Genomic DNA, 19,766 nt, shown 5'->3' with positions numbered 1-19,766 from the left:
TCTCTTCTTGGGCTGGGACAAGCAGGTGTCACCCCTCAGCCACTATTGGGGGGGGATTGCCACCAGCAGCAGCTCATGGCATTGCAGAAGGTTTTGGCAAATCTGTGTATGGGGAACATGTTGGGTGGGTATGGGCAGTGAGAGGTGTCCTCCCCCCCTCACACAGCAGGATGTTGCCTGGGACCTGTGGGGCTGAGATGTCCTCTGTGGCCCTCCCTGCAGGTCAGTGCCTGCTGGTTACTCCCTGCCCTTGCTCCTCCCTCTCTGCAGCTGCTGGGCTGGCAAACATTTCTGCCCTCAGCGCCCTGCCTTTTTCCTTTTCCTGCCGGCATTTATCGAGGGAGGCCCCGAATCTCCCTGTCCTCTGCTGTCACCCTCCTGGAGTCACTGTCCCGGCGTCACCCTCCCGGTCCAGAGCAGCGGGTCTGAGGTGAGATGGGTGTCCCGGGGTGCCCTGTGGGTGCTCTGCCCATGCTCATCTGCACAGAGCTGCATGCTGCAGGGTCAGGGTGGTGGGTTTGGAGCATTTTGGGTTTGTGTGCAATCAGCAGCCCTAAACCTTGCCCTGACCTGTGGTCTCCTGCAATATCCCCAGGGACCCAGTTCCCTGCTCTCCACAGGTGCTGAGGCAGGGGAAGAGGTGCTGTTCTAGTCTAGTCCCCTAGGTCTGGGTGATGCTGGCATGCTGTTGGTGCCTCTGTCCTTGCTGGGGCTCTGGGTGTGCTCCTGTCCCCACAGCTGGGATCCCTGTTCCCAGCGGTGTGTGCAGCGATGGCTGCAGTGACCTCTGGTCTGTGCTCTGGTGCTATCACTGCTGCTCCCTGAGCAGGCACAGGGCCAGGTGACCGGGCTGCCCTGGCAGATGGGGCCCCTGCGAGGGTGGGGGGAACCTGCCCTCATCAGCCATGTCCCTGTCCCATGTCCCTGTCCCCAGCAGGATGGCCAATCCGGACACCTACCTGCGGCAGCCCTGGCTCACCGTGCACGGCATCCCCATGGTCAATGCCTTTGCCCACAACTGGGAACGGATTGACACCTTCCAGAGCCGCCCTGAGGACATCGTGGTGGTCACCTACCCCAAATCTGGTGAGCGTGCCCAGGCACCAAAGGAGGGCCAGGCTCAGGGAGGGAGCCCATGCTGCAGGTGCCTGGGCTGGGACCAGGGGTGTGCCAAAAGGCAACAATGGTAGATGGTGACCCTCTGGTGCCTGAGATGGATCTCCAGTGGGAATGGTATCAGTTGGACACCCAACCTCTCCCCACCAGGCACCACCTGGGTCAGTGAGATCATGGACATGGTCCTGAAAGGCGGTGACCCGGAAAAGTGCAAGCAGGACTTCATTTTGAACCGGGTGCCCATGATGGAGTTTGCTGCTCCTGGGAAGTTACCAGCAGGTAGTGGGGTGGCAGAGGGTGGTGGGAGGCACTGGGTGCTGGATGGGGACAATTTGGTTTTGTATGGGAGGGCACCTCTGTGGTGTGGTGGGGGGAAAATCACTCCTGGGGGAAATCCTTACAGGCACAGAGCAGCTGGAGGCCATGCCATCCCCTCGCATCATCAAGACCCACATCCCAGCTCACATCTTGCCCAAATCCTTCTGGGAAAACCGCTGCAAGGTAACAGGCTGGAATGAACATACCTGGAGGGATCCAGCCACCATAAGGGGGCTCCCAGCCCCATTGGGACCTTGCAAGTCCTCACATGCATCTTTCTGCAGATGGTCTATGTGGGACGCAACGCCAAGGACGTGGCTGTCTCCTACTACCACTTTGATTTGATGAACAAGTTTGAAGCACATCCCGGAACATGGGCCGAGTACCTGGAGGAGTTCATGGCTGGCAGAGGTGGGACAGGGCACCCCTGAGTGCATGCAGGGGACCCTGCAGGGGACTGTCACCTACTGGCTGCTCTCCCCATGCAGTGGCGTATGGTTCCTGGTACGACCACGTCAAGGGCTACTGGGAGCGCAGGAAGGATCACCCCATTCTCTACCTCTTCTATGAGGACTTGAAAGAGGTGATGGGGCAGGGGGGATGGTGGTGTGAGGGGGTCCGGGGGTGGCAGGAGGGGTGAGTGTCGGCCTGTGTCGCACAGGACCTGCGCCGGGAGGTTGCCAAGGTGGCCCAGTTCCTGGGGCAGAAGCTGTCGGATGCGGCGCTGGACACCATCACCCGACACACGTCCTTCGAGGCCATGAGGGACAACCCTGCCACTAACTACACCAATATTCCCTCCGACCTCATGGACCAGAGTGTGTCGCCCTTCATGCGCAAAGGTGAGCGGCTGCGGGGGCCTGGCGCACTGCCTGCCCCGGCCCCTGCTGAGCCCCATCTCTCCCGGCCACAGGCACCACCGGGGACTGGAAGAACCACTTCACCGTGGCCCAGAACGAGCGCTTTGAGCAGGACTATGCGCAGAAGATGTCAGGCACCGACCTGTGCTTCCGCACTCAGATCTGAGGGGACGTTGCTGGACGCCCCCCAGATCCGCCCTGTGCTGTGGTGGCTCTGATGCCATTCCTTCCCTCCCCTGGAACTGCTGGAGAGAAATAAAATGTGCTCCCTGACCCTGCCATGGGGTGCTGCTCACTGTCCTGAGCCTCTGCTGATCCCAACCCAAGTGTCCCCCTGGGGCTGCTGTTCTCTTCTTGGGCTGGGACAAGCAGGTGTCACCCCTCAGCCGCTGTTGGGGGCGGGGAATGCCACCAGCATCTCATGGGATCCCAGAGGTTTTTGACAATACTGCATGTGGGGAACATGTTGAGTTCCTCCCCCCCCTCACACAGCAGGATGTTGCCTGGGATCTGTGGGGAAGAGCATTACTTCTGGGGCTGAAACATCTTCTGTGGGCCTGCTTGCAGGTCAGTGGCTGCCGGTTTCTCCCTGCCCTCGCTCCTCCCTTCCCTGCAGCCACAGCGTTGGTAAACATTACTGCCCTCAGCACCCTGCCTCTCTGCCCTTAAAAACTGCTGCTGTCACCCTCCTGTTATCACCCTCCTGACGTCACCTTCCTGGAGTCGCTGTCCCGGCGTGGAGCAGCACGTCTGAGGTGAGACCGGTCTGCCTGGGTGCTCTGTCCATGCTCATCTGCACAGAGCTGCATGTGTGGGGGTGCTGGGTAGTGGGTTTGGGGTACTTCGGAGTGCAATCGGCACCCCTAAACCTTCCCCTGCTCTGGGGTCTCCTGCAATATCCCCAGGGATATTGAGACAGAGGCAAGGGCAGTGTTCAGTTCCAGTTCCCTGCTCCCCATGGGTGCTGAGGCAAGGGAAGAGGTGCTTGCTCTGGGTGATGCTGGCATGCTGTTGGGGCCCCTGTCCTTGCTGGGGCTCTGGGTGTGCTCCTGTCACTGCAGTTGGGCCCCCTGTTCCCAGCAGTGGGTGCAGCCATGGCCGTGGTGCCCTCTGGTGCTATCACTGCTGCTCCCCAGGCAGGAATGGTGTCTGGTGACCAGGCTGCCCTGGCCATTGCAGCCTGCCTGCTCTTTTCCCAGATCCTTCCTGCCCCAGCAGCAACTCTCCCACTAAAACAAACGATTGGCAGGATGACTGAGAAAGTCACGGGGAAAGGCTTGCCATGGGAGCATGAACAGCAAACATTCATGAAAAGGTGGAATGGAGAGAGCAACTCCTCCCTTTTGGGCTGGTCTAGATAAGTCTCATCATGTCCATACCCATGGGATTTGTGGATTTGCCCATCACCATAGCATGCTGCTTTCCCTGGGAGGTTGGACAGATACTGGCAAGATAGGGGTGTGCCACATCTGCAGGGAGCTTGGGAAAGTCTGCTGCTGCTCCTCACTGACAAGGACAGGGTGCAGCACCTATTCTTCCACCAACAATGCAGATTCCTAGCAGGGACACCAAGCTTGGCCTGAACCTTCTCTCACTTCTTTAATGTTTTGGCTTTGCAGAGTGGAAATGGCTCCCATGCCAGTCACCCTGATTGCTGTTGTTTACTTGCCTGCAGCATTACAGAAGCAGTGAAGAGAGTTCATAGAATCTCAAAATGAATCAAAAAATCCAAGTGTCTGTAAACCTACCCTGTTTTTTTCACCCTGCAGTAACAGTGCAGAGGTAAAAAGATACAATTTATTCAAGAAAGATGGTCATGGTGAGGCAATTTCATCTCATTAACTTTTGCTGGAGTTTCCTAAACCCCAGGGATTACAAAGCACATTTGCTTTTACTGAGTGTATGCACATGTGACTTTGCAGAATTGCTCAATCCTGTCACATCTGCATGTAGAGATGAGCCAACTTTGAAATTTTCCCAATTTAGTACACTCCCTTCCTGCCAATCAGCCCCTCCCCCCCCCCCAAAAAAAAAGCTAGTGAAGACTTTTTAAAGTCTGCTTTCAGACCAGAAGCTGCTTCATTGCATTAAGTGAAAGGGAAAGCACAGAGCCATTTGGTGCTTCTTCAGGGCAAAAGCTTCCCTTTTCCACCCTGGCCCAGAATTTCTGGGGCTCTGGCTGGCATGGAGGTTTCCTGGAAATCAAAGTGCCATGCACACTGCGACCCCCAGCCAGCACAATGGTGAAGAGACCCGTGTGTGGAAAACATCAGTTTGCATTGCCTAACTTTTGCATGAGGGCCTTAGCCTTGAAAAGCCTGTTGTTTTTTAACAGGGCTGGAGGTTGCATCACTATCTGCAGCACTTCTGTTAGTAATGTTAGATGGGTGAAATACAGACACTTAACACCATCTAATTTCTTCTGCTCCACTTCTCTCTCATGTGCTAGATTTTGTAGTTTAATCCTCTCAAAATGCTTATCTTCTCTGATCTGAGTAATCTGAGTATCATCTTTAGAACTGGCCATGGAAACAAGACAATTTAAACTTTTTGGTTCCCCTAGCAATTGCTCTTGTTTGCTGTGGAGGAATTTGATACTAAGGGGTTGGAAACAAAAAACAAGTTCCCATCTAAGGTTTTTTTCCAGGCAAGTGGTCACAGCACCAAGCCTGAGGGAGTTCAAGAAGCATTTGGACAATGCTCTCAGGCATGGTGTGATTCTTGGGGCTGTCCTCTGCAGGGGCAGGAGTTGGACTTCAATGATCCTTGTGAGTCCCTTCCAGCTCAGGATGGATTCTATGGCTCTGTGATCTGCTCTAGCCCATATGAACATGGCCTTTCAGTAGCTGCTGGGAAAATTAGAAGTTTCTTATAGGACTTCATATAATAAGCTATATTAGCCTGAAAAAAATCTTACTCTGGATACACAGGTCTGCGGAGAGACTGTAGTGAAATTCCTGGCTGTAAGGCCAAATTATGGTTGAAACATGCTGGCATAATAGTCCTGGATTCTGAGGGTAACAAACAATTTTGTTTGTTACATAGTAACAAACCTGGGACCATAAAGGGAGTAAAAAAGTATTTTTAGCAGTCAGACACCATATTTCTTATCTCTTGCATACAAAATCTTCCCAGGAACTTGGCTCTGTAACAACATTATAGTATATCCTGGCAAGGGAAATACCATCTCAACCATTAAATTCCCAGGGCATAACAAAGCAATGAACAAGTACAGAATCCATGCCTTGTTGCCATCATCCCGTATTTTATTACTTCCTGCTTTTGAAAAGTCCAGTTCAGAGGGTAATTTACTTAAGCTCCTTCTGCCTGATAACCAATCCTGCTGAAGCAGCCCAGGCACAGAGGAGGAGAGCAGCAAGGAAAAGCAGCAAACAGGTGTAGCATATTGCACCTTGCAACTCAGAGCACAATGTTTATGTACCTTGGAAGATTCTGCTAGGTAAGAGTTTTTTGCTGCATGGCATTTGTTCCCCAAATTGTGTTGATCGAGTGTGTCATTGTATGTGTGGGTTTTAGTTGTGATTTTGGCTCCAGGTGGTTAAAGAACTGCTTCCAGGCGTGGTGTTTATATTCAAGGGACAACTTTCCAAGTGAGAGCCATCCCAGATGATATAGGTTTTGCTCTTTAGCACCTTTAGGGCCCAGAAGAGGCCCAGACCCATGTTTAGATATCTGAACTGAGCCCAGAACATGACCAGGTTGGTGGTGATGTGTCAGAGGCAGTAGCAATGGACTCACTGTCCATTGTTATCTGGGAGCAGTTGGAAGCTACCAGTAACCTATTAGAACAAATTGTCTTGTTGTTATTTGCATTATCATCAACCAAAGGAAGGATTTGTTGACTTCTCCCAGCATAAGAAATATCAGCACTTTTATGCAGAAATATCAGCATCTCACTGTGAAAAAGGATGACACATCCAGATCAGCCCTGTGGCCTCTTATTCCTTGGCCTGCCTCTGGCATTGCTAGTTCATGGAAAAAATGCAAGGGATTTGTTTGAGTCTCAGGGCTGGCATCCAGAGGACTGGCTCCTTTGACAGCAGGGAGGATTGCTGTCATCCTCCTACCAGGAGAATAGAACTCCCTTTAGTGGGAAGCTAACAGGGTAGAAGGCAGAAAGGGAAAAATGAATCACCAAACTTTTATTTTCTTTTCAGAGCTCAGACAAAACACAGGTTATAAAGGCACTACCTGTGCAACAGCAAAGTCTCTCTTCTGCTAAAAGTGCTACTAAGGAGCCATCAAACACAACTTAGAGGTGCAGAATTCCCAACTGGAAGGGAAAATTCCCGGACTATCTATTCCCTGACTCTGCCATGGCCATGAAAACAACTGGCTCAAAGAAATACCTCCAGCTGCTCCTTTTTCAGGTTGCCCTTCTAGGGCCTGTCTTCTGTGGGAAGGTACTGGTTTGGCCAACAGAAGGCAGCCACTGGCTGAACATGAATGTAATGGTACAAGAGCTCATCCGCCGTGGGCACAGCTTTACCATCCTGGTAGCCAATGCTAGCCTCTTCATTGAACCCAGGCCTAAGACCACGGAGAAGTTTGAGATCTATAACGTGCCCTATGGGAAAGAGTTACCTGAGACCCTGCTTAATGATATAGTGGACCTATGGCTCAACCACAGGCCAACCATCTTGACCTTCTGGCGGTTTTACAAGGAGCTGGGAAGACTGTCCATAGGCTGGCAGGAGATGAACAAGATGATGTGCGACGCAGTGCTGAACAACCAAGAGCTGATGGATCGTCTGCAGGGCTCTGGCTTTGACCTGCTGCTCTCAGATGCCGTGACCCCCTGTGGGGAGCTCCTGGCTCTCAAGCTGGGCATTCCCTTTGTCTACTCGCTACGTTTCTCCCCAGCCTTCACTCTGGAAAGGCACTGTGGCAAGATCCCAGCCCCACCATCCTACACGCCTGCAGCCCTCTCTGAGCTCACTGACCGCATGTCTTTTGGGGAGAGAGTAAAAAACTTTGTTTCTTACCACCTGCAAGACTATGTTTTCCGGAGCTACTGGGGACACTGGGATACCTACTACAGCAAGGTCTTAGGTAAGCCTTCTGATACTTCACTTCTTGTTATACAGTCTGTCCTTATGATCTGCAGAGCTAGGAACCCATCAGGGTCACAAAGTCAAGAGAAAGATCAGCAAGAGTTTGTCTATTGTCCCTAAAAAGGAGCTGAGCCACAAGCAGTCAGGGTGCTGTGCTGCTAAGCCATTGCATAGAGAGAGGATCAGGGTCATTCCTATTGATGGATTTGACTTTTGTCATAATTGTAGCATGGAGTTTGATATGACTTCCACACCATACAGGGCTCTCAGCAAGGGTGACTGCTTGCACAGAAAGCAGCCAAGAACAGAGCCCTTTTCCTCATCCAGAGGACCATAACAAGGAGGGGAGAGCTGGTGAATTACAAGCCAGCCTTGTCAGCCTCAGTAGCAATATTTAAGTGCATTGTGGCTTTGTAATAGAGACCTCACTTATGTCACTGGTCATATAAAACCAATTCTCTCTGCGCAAAACAAGTTTTGTTTAGCACATACCCTCCTACCCACAAAGCAAACTGAAAACAACAAACCTTTCTCTGCAGGCTTTTCTTCTGGACTGTATTGAGTGATCAGGTAGAAAAATATGTTTATTATTAATCACATGTCATTTCTATTACCTTCCCATTGAGCTCTTTAAAAAGACTCCTTGCAAATCTCTCAGTGTTCAATTGCCTGCAAATACCTGCATGATGCAAGACTCCACCAGTACACCAAGCTGGTGTCATGGATACAGTACATGGGGTATCTCAGTCTGGCTCTTCACAGTCCAGCTGTGACCTTCCATGACCCACATTTTTGTCCCAGAAAGGGTGTCTAGGCAGCATGGAAACCATACCAAAAGCCTTGGACGACAACACTAGGAAACCATTGTGTAACAGCACTGGGCAGAAACCCTGTAATAATGATTCTTTTGCACACAAAAGGGAACTTACAGTATTTCTTAACTGCACATCAGGAGGGACCACATAAATTAAACTGATGGATTTTCTGGTTCAATTTATAGTGCATAATTGGCTCTTAGTAGCAGGCAGGAAGCCTGTACTATCCCCTCCTGGTCTCCCACAGTGCTCTGTAGGAGGCAAGTTCACACGAGGACAGTCTTACTCTGATATTGGAGTAATTTGCTGTGTAGTTTCATGCATTTGAGATGCAACTCTTGGGCTGCAGCCCTGGATCAACAACTTAAGTGTGTTCTAAAGGAATGCTTAGTGGCTTTATAAAAGCAAAAAAGTTGCCCACACAGTCAGTGAACATCTTTGCTACCTACCCAGCTGTGTTTCAAAGAGCCAGAAGAATGAAAAAGTTACCTCTTCTACCAAACAAGTAACACAGAACCTGTAGTTAGATGGGCAGGAGGGACAGAATTACCAACAGGATACAATCCTTGCTGGACTGAGCCCCCCAGGGCTGATGGCTCTCTCTGCTGCTCCAGAGAAATCACATCTTCCAGCTTCAGCGAGCTGCTTACCACCAGAGGGTGCCAGCTGGTGCCAGTCACCTTTTTTGTGCCCTAGGTAAACATGATATTAAGCATGCCATTATCCAGTACAGGATTTCACACCACCTACCTTTGGCTCCCTGCCCTCGGGATCAAGGCAGTGTCACCTCCCAGCCCAGTTCAGGAGTGCCACTGCTCCCGGTGAAGGAAGGCCACAGGGGGATTGCCACACAGGGCAGGCTATGGCAGGGAAGGAGGTGGCTGTGCTGGTGCTGCTGGCCCTGCTGGGCTGGGGGTCCGGGGGGAAGGTGTTGGTCTGGCCTGCTGACAACAGCCACTGGCTGAACATGGAGCACATACTACAGGAGCTTGTGGCCCGGGGCCACGAGGTGACCGTGCTGCTGCCTTCGTGCTTCCTCATCGTCAATCCCACCAAGCCCTCGCCCTTCCAGTTTGAGGTGATTGAGGTGCCAATCACCAAAAAGGAGATGACTGACTTAATGGATAAAATGTTTTATTTTTTTTTTAATGAGGAGAAAGGGCTACCTATCTGGAAAGGTACTTACAAGATAGTTCAAATGATATTGCAGATGAAGAACATAACTAAAATAATTTGTGATGGAGTTGTGAAGAATGAGGCCCTGATGGAAAGACTGAGGGCATCTGCCTTCGACCTCCTTTTGGCAGACCCACTGTTTCCCAGTGGGGAGCTGGTTGCCGAGAAGCTGGGTATCCCCTTTGTGTATACGTTCCGATTCTCCATGGGCAACACGGTGGAGCGGCTCTGTGGAACACTCCCATCACCTCCTTCCTACGTACCAACCACCCTAACCAGGCTAACGGATAGGATGACCTTCTGGGAAAGGCTAAAAAACATCCTCGGCTATGCTCTGCATGATTTCATGTTTCATTACGTTCTCTGGGCAAACTGGGATCAATACTACAGTGAAGTTTTAGGTAAGGCTGCTCTCTTTCCAGAAATTACATCTGCTGTGCACACAAGAGTAAATTCTCAGAGATGAGAGGTTAAGGCACAAATCAGGAGCAAGACAGCCCCAAATTCACTCTCCTTCCTTCAAAATTCCTGCATCAAGTCAAGCAATCCAGGCAAGTACAAACATTGCCTGTTAATCCTGACCTGTTACAGTGGTAGAGCTAAGTCTGTACAGTTACTTCCAGGATATGTAAAACAGTGCTAAAGCACTTGAAACAGGGCTCATTAGTCATATTCATAGATGAATCATGACATAAACTAAAACAGTAAAATACTATATACCCAACAAACACTAGTACTTTTTCTCCCATAGCACACTTCTTACTTGCTACCTTGTCTCAAAATTAGAGGCAATATCCTCCTCTGGACCTTTAAAAATACGGGAGATTAGATGAGCCCCAATTCACAGTGATAAAAGGCCGTCTGCGGAGACATGGTTCTTTGCTTTTCTGAAAGTGTCTGAAAAACTATTATAGTTATATTTATTTGTAAGTTGTTTTTAATTTTTAAAAAAATAATAGTTGTGTAATTGTTTTTCCATTTTTGCTCTAGGTGATGCTTAAAAGGAAACAGGCAAACATTTGCATTGCTAGTGGGGAGATAAAATGGGTATTTCAATATGAGACTTCAAAGTGTTTTTATTTATATTTCACTAGTAAGGTGTAATTCTGAGTAACAACTTAGCTGAGAGAGCTAAGTTGTTAAGGTATCCTACTCTTAAGAGTATCTAGTGGTGCCTTTGAATTGCTTAGCATATTATGATGACAGAGACTAGAAAATCTTGTGCTGGCTGAAGCACAGTTTGGAGTCTGTTGTGTAAGCCTCAGAGCTGTTTGGATCTTGTGGTGTCTTTTTTTATTGTGAACTGCAGGGTTTAGCATTTAAGGCTCCACGTGCAATACCTGTTTGGTTAGCTTGCATGGGCTGCATGGTGGACTTGTGCTGAAAAGAGTTTTGATAACATAGGGATGTTTTAATTACAGCTGAGCAGTGCTTACAGAGTGTCAAGGCTTTTTCTGCCTCTCAGCCCACCCCACCAGAGAGGGGGCTGGAGATACACAAGAAGTTGGGAGGGGACACAGCTGGGACAGCTGACCCCAACTCACCCAACGGATACCCCAGCCCATAATGCTTTTGTGCTCAGCAAAATAAAAGATACAGGGGAGAAATTTGTCAGGGCTGATGTTTCTCAGGGACTCACTGGGCATTGGCTGGTAGTGAGCAACTGTTCTTTTTGCTCTTTTTCCTTTTTCTTTTTTTTTTTAAGTTGTCTCATTCTCAATCCATGAGTTTTCTAACTTTTGCCCTTCCTTTTCTCCTCCTACTGTGGGAGATTCAGAGGCTCTGTGGTGCCTATCTGCCTATCAAGATTAAACCACAACACAGGGAAAAGGCTTCTAGTCTTCACAGCACAAAGTGCTGCAAAATGCACTTTGTGGTGAGCAGATAGGAGCTGCTGTAATTTTGAGATCAGCTGTGGCTCTGCAGAACACTCCAGAATGAGATTTACCGCTTGCCCAGCCCTCCCATGAATGTTGTTTTGTGTTATGACGTTTGCCAATCTTGTAACGTTTGCCAGTCTAGTCACCAAACAAATGCCACTTGTAATTGGTTGGCTCTAAAATATTTGCACAGTGAAGCCCTGAACTCTTTCCACTTCAGTCAGACCAGAGCTGTACATGGAATGCTGAGATGTTGGGGCCAAAGTTCCCCTGGCTGCTCTGGGCCTACACATGCTGCTGCAGCACTATTTTTTGTGGGAGGGTGGTGGTCTGGCCCACCGATGCCAGCCACTGGATCAATGTGAAAGTGCTTCTGCAAGAGCTCGTTCTCCGGGGTCATGAAGTGACTGTGCTGGTGCCCTCAAGCAATCTGCTCATCGACTACCAGGACACCTCCTCCCCTTTCACTTTTGAGGTCCTGCAAGTCCCCTTTAGCCAGGAGACCCTGGATGCCTTAATGGAAGACTTTCTCAATTTCTGGATGAATGAAGCCTTTAATCTCTTCCCCTGGGAGATCATGTGGACGATGAAAGAGCAATTGGAGGCCTTTACCAATATGTCAAAGCAGACCTGTGACACCTTGGTGATGAACTCTCACCTGTTGGCAAAGCTGCAGCAGGCCAAGTTTGATGTTCTGATCGCTGACCCCCTGTCTGTAGGTGGGGAGCTTGTAGCAGAAATGCTAGAGATCCCTTTTGTCTACAGCTTCCGCTTCTCAGAGGGGAATGTGATAGAGCGGCTGTGCGGTGGGCTCCCGTCCCCACCTTCCTATGTGCCTGCCAGCACAATGGGGCTGACACACCACATGTCCTTTGTGGAAAGACTACAGAACTTCCTCTTTTACATTTTCACGGATTTATTTTTCATGAAGTTTTGGAGAGATCAATGGGATGGGTACTACAGTAATGTCTTAGGTAAGGCAGCTGTTGAGCGGTTTCTTTTCTTGCATAGGTTGTGCCTTTTGAATGTTTTGGGACTGTCATGCTGTTGTCTCAAGATACTCTTTCTCAAAGGCCAGCAGAGGTGGCAATCCTGAAGTATCTTGCAATTCTGTATAGTGCAGGATGCTGAGTGTGAGCTCAGATTCTCAACAATAAATGCTGTCACCTTTCCCTTTAATCCACCATTCAGAGTTTGAAAGAGTCTCCTTAAACTACATACATACCTGAAAATTTTACTCCAACATAGTACAACTCAGGCATGATTCAACATTTAACAAAGAGTTCATTTTAGTTCAATGGACTTTGAATCTTTTCTAGGGTATCTAAGTTTAGGTTGATAACGAGTGAACAGCAAACACAAGGGCATTTCTTCTGTTTCTGTCCAATCTTTTCCTGCATTTGTAAAGAATGCCTTTGTGCTCTGAAATCTAGTCCCTCTTCACCAGATTTAATTTTTTAATCCAACATAAAGATTTAATTACACCTTTATATCACTCTACCTGTAATGCAAACTTAATTTTCACTTCAGCAACTTCATAACTGACTCATTGCTCTCTAATTTAAATATAAATAAAAAATTACTGGTGTAGATTATTATACTGATCAATTAGTGTAAGAAGATGCCCTACAGGATAATTTTTATCTTGCTGCTTATTTAGGTTGATTCCTGCTTGCATTAGGCTGGCTTTGGGAAACTATTAATCAATACTTCTAACCCTTTTACGCCCCAGTTTCACATTGTGGAGAAAATACTGCAAAGAAAACTTGCAACATCTACCTAAGAATATATATTTTGCCAAATGGTAAACTATTAAACATCAGATTACCAATAGATTTTTTTTTTCAGATGGATTTCTAGAAATACTGGATATTGCATAAAATGACATTAAAAGTATCTATGAAGTTGGCCAATTTTTCCCAATATGTGTCAGAAGCAGCTGATCCAGTCCTCAAGAATACTAGAGATGTCTGTACCCGTGTTTTATTTGTTATCTGAGCAGCCACTAAATGACTCACCATTTGAAAAATGCTACAGAACTTTGTTTAAAAACTTTCCTCCTCCCTGACAGGTGATAATCACTCTGTGATTCATTCATTTTTTGGAATTTGGAACTAAATTTTCTGTGATTGTTCTCTTTCCCAAGTGTGTTCTGTTTTTACTACAAGCACTTCAAGAATTGCACTTCTATATCAGATACTAAAAGCTTCTTGCTTGTATTTCTCTGAAATAATCATGAAGGTTCAAAATCCTTTTAAGGATTGTACCTTGTGGCCACCTGCTAAAGCTGAGCACAGGACAGGGCAAGGAATAGATCCAGATTTGTTGATGTTTTCATTTTATGCATGGTTTGATAAACTATGCTGATTGGGAGTGCCAAAAGACAAAGGTAAGGCTCCTGTTTCACAATCCAGAGCAAACAAGGTCACTCCCGTGCATGTTGTAAACCTCTTGTACCTTGTCCACAGGAAGGCCCACAACCCTGTGTGAGACGATGGGGAAAGCAGAGATTTGGTTAATCAGAACATACTGGGATTTTGAATTTCCACGTCCTTTCCTGCCCAACTTTGAGTTTGTTGGAGGACTTCATTGCCAGCCTGCAAAACCATTACCAAAGGTATCCCAACTTCGTTTTTCTGTTAGCTGGTTTGTTACAATGACTGTTTCTCTCCCTGACAACCACACAAGCCCTGTCCTGGAAAAGCTCATTGTTATTTAGCATCTGTCCATCCTTGTCCAAACTGAGGGCTGGTTTACAGCCTGCTGTCTTAAAAGAGGATAGCTGATGTCAGCACGGGGTAATAGAGTGTCTGTTTTAGGAGAAAATAGGTGCTACTTCAGGGTACTTAAATGTAATATTTAATTCTAAGACACAGACTTGCAGCCCATGATAACATTGAAATACCTGATGCCAGAAGGCACTGTGACAAGACAAATTCTTTAGGTAAAACGGGGTCAAAACTTGCAGAAATAGATGAGTGATAAACACTTTTTCTTTTTGTACCTTAGTTTAAGACAGCTTAAGGGAGTAATGCACTGAGTATCTCCAGCTTATGCTCTCTGTGAATTGAAGTATTCAGGTGGAATTTGAAACTCCCAAATACTGAAGATGACAACATGACAAGCTCTGGTGTAGATTATCTTTTCTGCAGGAGCCTTGGAAGATAAAGGCCAACTTCAGTGCAAGTTTTCTACTAAAAGAAACCTTCTAACTCTCTTCCCACTCCCCTGTAGCATGGGTTGAGCTTGGGGAAAATGGATAACCATTCTCTTTTGCATGTTACTGCTCCAGTTCACATGATACTAACTAATAAAAGGAACAGGAAAACCTATTGGTCTGATTTGTAGATGCTGTTTTGAGCAATGTGGTACATTGTAAGAAATGAGAACTGTCTGACTAGCAAAGTGACAGCACCAACTTGGTGAATCTGTGATCAGGATGCTGAAACACCCGCTCAGGTTTCAGCAGAGTTATGTAATACAAAGTACTTGTTCCAGTAAAATCCAGAACCATGATCGTGCTAAGGAGAGTGTCACAGAGTATGTATGGCCTGCTCATGATAATGCCAGGATTCATTCCTGCTGCTTGAAATGAACCCCAAAACTTGCTTTCAAAAAGACAAAGCATCTGTCACCTGTCTCAACTTGTCCTGCTCCTCATTTGGGAGAAACTGACGGTTTTCCACAGGGCCAGGTCTGTCTTTGTCAAGCCCTTCTGTCAGGAGGTGTTCACACCACCATCATTTCCTTAATAAGCTGAAAAGGTTATGCTCTCTATTCACAGAAATCTGTGAAATCTGCATTGTGTAATTACCCCCGGTATGTTTTCTGCCTCTCCTAGGAAATGGAAGAATTTGTTCAGAGCTCAGGGGAACACGGCGTCATCGTATTCACTCTTGGGTCAATGGTCCACAGCCTAAGTGATGAAAAAAGTAATGTGATTGCCAAAGCTCTCAGCCAGCTTCCACAGAAGGTGAATTTCTTTTCAAGCCTCAAACAAGTTGCCTTGTTTTTTTCACTCCCTTTTATGTTTGGAGTGACCTGTTCTTTACCTGGAATCCCTGCTGGATGTGATACAGCCAGGAAGCTGGGTTCTCTCAGAGAGACACACAGCTGAGTTATTTCATGGAGAGTTCTGGTGTTTCACCTCCTCTGACCCAAATGACATGGAGGTGCATCTACAGGCCAAAATACAAAAATCACTCCATGCATTTTTTATAATTAGCACATAATAACCAGTCAAAGAGTTCAACTGCAGCCAAAGCTATCTAAATTATTGGAAAAGGTATATGGGTTTGAGATAAAGCTCTAAATTACATGTGATAATAGAGAAAGGCACATCACATGCACTGTGTTTATCTTATTCTTCCATTGTTCAAGGTCCTCTGGCGGTACAAAGGGAAAAAACCAGAAACTCTGGGCTCCAACACCAGGATTTTTGACTGGATACCACAAAATGACCTGCTTGGTAAGACTGTTTCTATGTGGGATGGATTGCATGCTTGGAAAAACTGTTTCCTTTTTTCTTTCCACTAGAATGGTTAAATCTAGCCAGAACCATGTAATGCTTGTGGATATACTTAGTTTCATTCTTAAGCTGCAGAGCTTTGCTCTTGGGAGCCTTTGTTTCCTAAAAGGCTCTGACTTAGAGAGCTTGGTGGCAGTTGTCTGAAGGGCTCATAAGCACCTGTAGGCAGGAGTAAAGACCAAAGTAGATATGTGCTCTGGAGTTGGATTTGGCCTCTGCAGTTCATCTCCAGGACTCATTCTTCAAAATGCTTGACCTAAGCAAGGCTGAAGCACGGGTCTATTCTCACTCCGATACCGTGTGAAAACTACAACTGCACAATAGCAAAGGGCTGAAGTAACTGTGGGGTAGTCTGGAGGGATGTGCTGATTCACATGTTGTGTTAAAATAATTATGACTGCGTGAAAGCTAAGAATACAAGCTCTGCTGCTGATCCAGAGGTCAGGGCTGTTCCCTTCTCTAGCAGTGCATTGTCCCCTCTATGCTGTGTTCATCTCCCAGTGAATGCAGCCTGCCACAGCTGCTGTAACACACCCCTCTCCTTCTTTGTTCCAGGCCATCCTTTGACAAAGGCCTTTATTACACATGGTGGGACCAATGGGCTCTATGAAGCCATCTACCACGGGATCCCAATGGTTGGGATTCCCATGTTTGCTGACCAGCATGACAACCTTGCTCACATGGTAGCAAAAGGAGCTGCAGTTCAGGTGGACTTCAACACAATGAAGACACAGGATCTGGTTGATGCCCTGAAGACAGTAATTTACAATTCCACGTGAGTTTTGCTCTTGTCTTACAGTACTCTTTCCCTAAGTAGATGTTATTAAAACCCTGGGCTGCTCATGTGAAAAATTCTGCTGGCTCTTCTGGGAATGGAAAATGAAGAGTAGCTGAAGTTTGGATTTCAGATGAAGGCCATCTTTCCTGTCTGAGAATCAGCATTTCTCAAAAAGGAGAGATCAGTAATTTGCTTTTCCTTATACCGCATTTTATGAGTGCTTTGAGAAAAATAGGTCTTGGAAACTTCAGAGGAGCTTTTGAGAGTTCTCTACTAGTGTAAATCCTCTGGAGGACTTAATTCTAGTTTTATTAGATCTTAGCTGCCTGTAGTCATAACAGTTTTTTTTCCTACCCCTGACTTAGCAGTATTCTTAGGTTATTGTACCTATCAGTCAGGACTTAGAGGAGAAGGAAGCCCAGCAGCTGGAATTGCTTGCTAAGGATAAGACCACAGACAAAGGGATTGGAAAAATGCAGAAGTCCTCAATCTTTAGCAGCAACTCCCATCCAGTGTGAAGGACAGGTGTTCCTTCAAGTAAGAACCTGCAAATTTCTGAATCAAATGGGCCAGCACTGATGGAGGTATCTAGTATCTGAGAGAATCAGCCACGGTGGAGGTGATCTGTAACAACCAGGATGGCAGCTGGTACATGAGCTTGACACCATAGGGTCTGGAATCCCCTTAGGTCAGTTGGGATCAGCTTTCCTTGCTGTGCCCCCTCCCTGGTGGGGTGGTGTGACAGACAGAAAAGGCCTTGACTCAGTATAAGCTCAGCAGTAAGGAAAACATCCCTAGTGTATCAGCACTGCTTCCAGCACAAATCCAAAAAATAGCCCACACCAGCTACTGTGAAGAATGCTAACTCTATCCCAGCCTAAATCAGCACACTATTATACTGGAACAGAAATGCTGCAAATACTTCAATGTTGTTTTTTTATTTTTAAGGAGTATCTGGAATAATTTTGAATAACTTTTTTTTTTTTTTGCAAAATACTGGCTTTCTCTATTACTATTCTTAACCCAGTTTTATGCATAGAGGAATAAACTGGACCAGCTTCAAATATTTATATAAGACTGATGAAAGTAAAAGCAGGGCTGTCTACCTTCCTCAAGAGGACTGCCAGGTGCTAAATGGTTTATTTCAGAAGTAAGTGAAAAATCTCTTTGGTTTCTGCTTTTGTTTTTTTTTTCCCCAGCTATAAGGAAAATGCTCTAAAGTTATCCAAGATACAGCATGACCAGCCTGTTAAGCCTCTGGACAGAGCTGTCTTCTGGATTGAATTTGTCATGCGTCACAAAGGAGCAAAGCACTTGAGATCAGCTGCTCACCATCTCACCTGGTACCAGTACCACTCTCTGGATGTTCTGACATTCTTGTTCACCTGTACAGCCACTATTGTCTTCATTCTTTTCAAGTGCTGCCTATGTTGCTGTAGAAGATGTGGCAGGATTGCAAAGAGGAAGACAGAATAGACACCTTGTTTCCATCAGCAGTTTTCTTCTCCTAGGCTGACTCAGCAAGGCATTTATGCACATCGGTTGGTGAACAAGTTTATTGGGATGTGCTTTAAGCTGGGCTTATCATGAATGCACCACAACAAAGCTGCTGTGGGGCAGAGCTGCTTGCTTAGCCAGCAAATTCCTTCTTGTTTAAATAAAACTAAATTATAGTTGCTTTATCCCTTGGGACCATGTTAGCTGATCACATATGGTCCTTGCTATGGTAAATTGTTGCTCTATATTTTCAAGTATCTCAAATATTTTGGTATATTTCATAAATTCAGCCTTGCCCTATGGGTCTGTAACTAGGCTCCTTATCCTAACTCTGTCCTCTCCTCTAGTGTTATGCAGGCTTGATCACTGATTCACAACCAAAATGCCTCCTCTCTTGTCAGAAACTCTCCAGACTGGACAGCGAATCCAAGATCAGGGGCTCCTAAAAAGTGCCTATCTGAAGGGCCACCATCATGAAAATTGGAAGCTGCAAGTGGCAAATGCACTGACTACTTGGGGGCTGAGGGGAGATTAGAATCCTAAAACCACCATAAACATTACTTTCCTGGGAACCATTTCTCTTTCCCATTCAGTCAGGAATTTCTACTGCACAGGCCATCATTCCAACTGCAACATTGCAGGGGTGTGAAAAACCACCTTTGTCAGGAACTTGCCCATCTTAACTCCCAAAGGCCTCTGAGCCATGCTAATTGATAAATGCAGGAAAACCTCCAGAGAGGGAACTTGCAAAGAAGTAACATTCCGTGTGGAAACAGTGCAATAGCCAACTTGCCTTGCCTGAAGAGCTGGAGAGAAATAGTGCTGCACTTGGGCCAGATAGGAATGGTAGTAAACGTAGTACCTCTTTAACAGGTATTAAAGATGCCTGTAAAATGCTGCTAGTCCAGGCCTCCTGTTCCAGGTAAGGTTATTTCACTGCTGTGCCAGCTTACTCAAGAAAAATCCCACTCAGATTTTGACTGATATTTTTAAATACTCTGGAATTGTTTTAAAACAGAACATGATTATTTGTTTACATAATAAAATTCCTTATGCCACATCAACTTTTTTTTATTAGCATTGTCATGTTTCAACATCTGCTTAAACCTCTTCACACTACAACATGTACAAAAGCTCAACTGTTTCCAAACTATAGAGGGGTTACAAGAAGAATACTGCATATCATGGCAATTTCTGGTACACTGTTCCTGTTGTCATGATGGGATCATAACCAGGAATATGCACAGTGAATAGAAAGGGGAACTGCATGACACTAATCAGAAAGGGGTTGCTGTAACTGTTCAGAGCTGGGTGGGTCCCTAGGCACAGCTCCATCAGGCTGGATCACTATGAGCTCCTGTCACCCAGTTGCTGAGATGTCAGTTTGGATGCCAGAAGGCCAGCAAGCCCCTCCCAGCATACTGCACAGGTATTGGTCAGACAGGGCTAACAAAGGACACTGGAAACAGGATAGATGGGAAAAGATGGACAAAGTGCTCCACAGTACCTGTAAGGAGGTGCATCATTTCTGTAACCTACTCTGAGTAATTTGGCTTATCTAGTACTGAATTTAAAAAGTAAAACAACCAATCAACCAACCCAAACAAAAAACCTCAAAACCAAAACCCCCTCTTCATTTTAGAGTCTGTATATAATGCAGAGAAAGATATCAAAGTATGAGGGTGGTCTGTGACACATTTCTCCAATTAGACACAGAATGTAT

The 19,766-nt window shown here is 46.6% G+C and overlaps 2 protein-coding genes across 8 annotated transcripts; both read left to right on the top strand.

Moving 5' to 3' along the window:
- Positions 1-8: 8 nt before the first annotated feature.
- Positions 9-2,637, top strand: LOC129121050 (sulfotransferase 1B1-like). Of its 2 annotated transcripts, none has more exons than XM_077177145.1 (8): positions 9-430; positions 935-1,086; positions 1,267-1,395; positions 1,520-1,617; positions 1,719-1,845; positions 1,923-2,017; positions 2,096-2,276; positions 2,348-2,637. In XM_077177145.1, the coding sequence occupies exons 1-8, from the start codon at positions 171-173 to the stop codon at positions 2,458-2,460; spliced, it is 1,155 nt and encodes a 384-aa protein (XP_077033260.1). In that variant the 5' UTR covers positions 9-170; the 3' UTR covers positions 2,461-2,637. The 2 variants fall into 2 exon arrangements, with proteins under 2 accessions (XP_077033260.1, XP_054489901.2); XM_054633926.2 differs by having other exon boundaries at positions 14-430; positions 938-1,086.
- Positions 2,638-6,500: 3,863 nt separating this feature from the next.
- On the top strand, positions 6,501-19,089 carry LOC129121049 (UDP-glucuronosyltransferase 2A2-like). 6 transcript variants are annotated; one of them, XM_077177144.1, is made up of 7 exons: positions 6,501-6,951; positions 9,346-9,761; positions 13,709-13,857; positions 15,082-15,213; positions 15,621-15,708; positions 16,324-16,543; positions 17,746-19,089. In XM_077177144.1, the coding sequence occupies exons 1-7, from the start codon at positions 6,632-6,634 to the stop codon at positions 18,020-18,022; spliced, it is 1,602 nt and encodes a 533-aa protein (XP_077033259.1). In that variant the 5' UTR covers positions 6,501-6,631; the 3' UTR covers positions 18,023-19,089. The 6 variants fall into 6 exon arrangements, with proteins under 6 accessions (XP_077033259.1, XP_077033258.1, XP_077033256.1 ...); XM_077177143.1 differs by having other exon boundaries at positions 6,501-6,956; positions 9,351-9,761; XM_077177141.1 differs by having other exon boundaries at positions 6,501-7,360; positions 9,113-9,761.
- The last annotated feature ends 677 nt before the right edge of the window (positions 19,090-19,766 follow it).

Source organism: Agelaius phoeniceus, chromosome 4 (genome assembly GCF_051311805.1).
Source record: "Agelaius phoeniceus isolate bAgePho1 chromosome 4, bAgePho1.hap1, whole genome shotgun sequence".
NCBI classification, from domain to species: Eukaryota; Metazoa; Chordata; class Aves; order Passeriformes; family Icteridae; genus Agelaius; species Agelaius phoeniceus.
The sequence above is the reverse complement of the archived record's forward strand: the minus strand, read 5'-3'. Positions and strand labels throughout refer to the sequence as shown.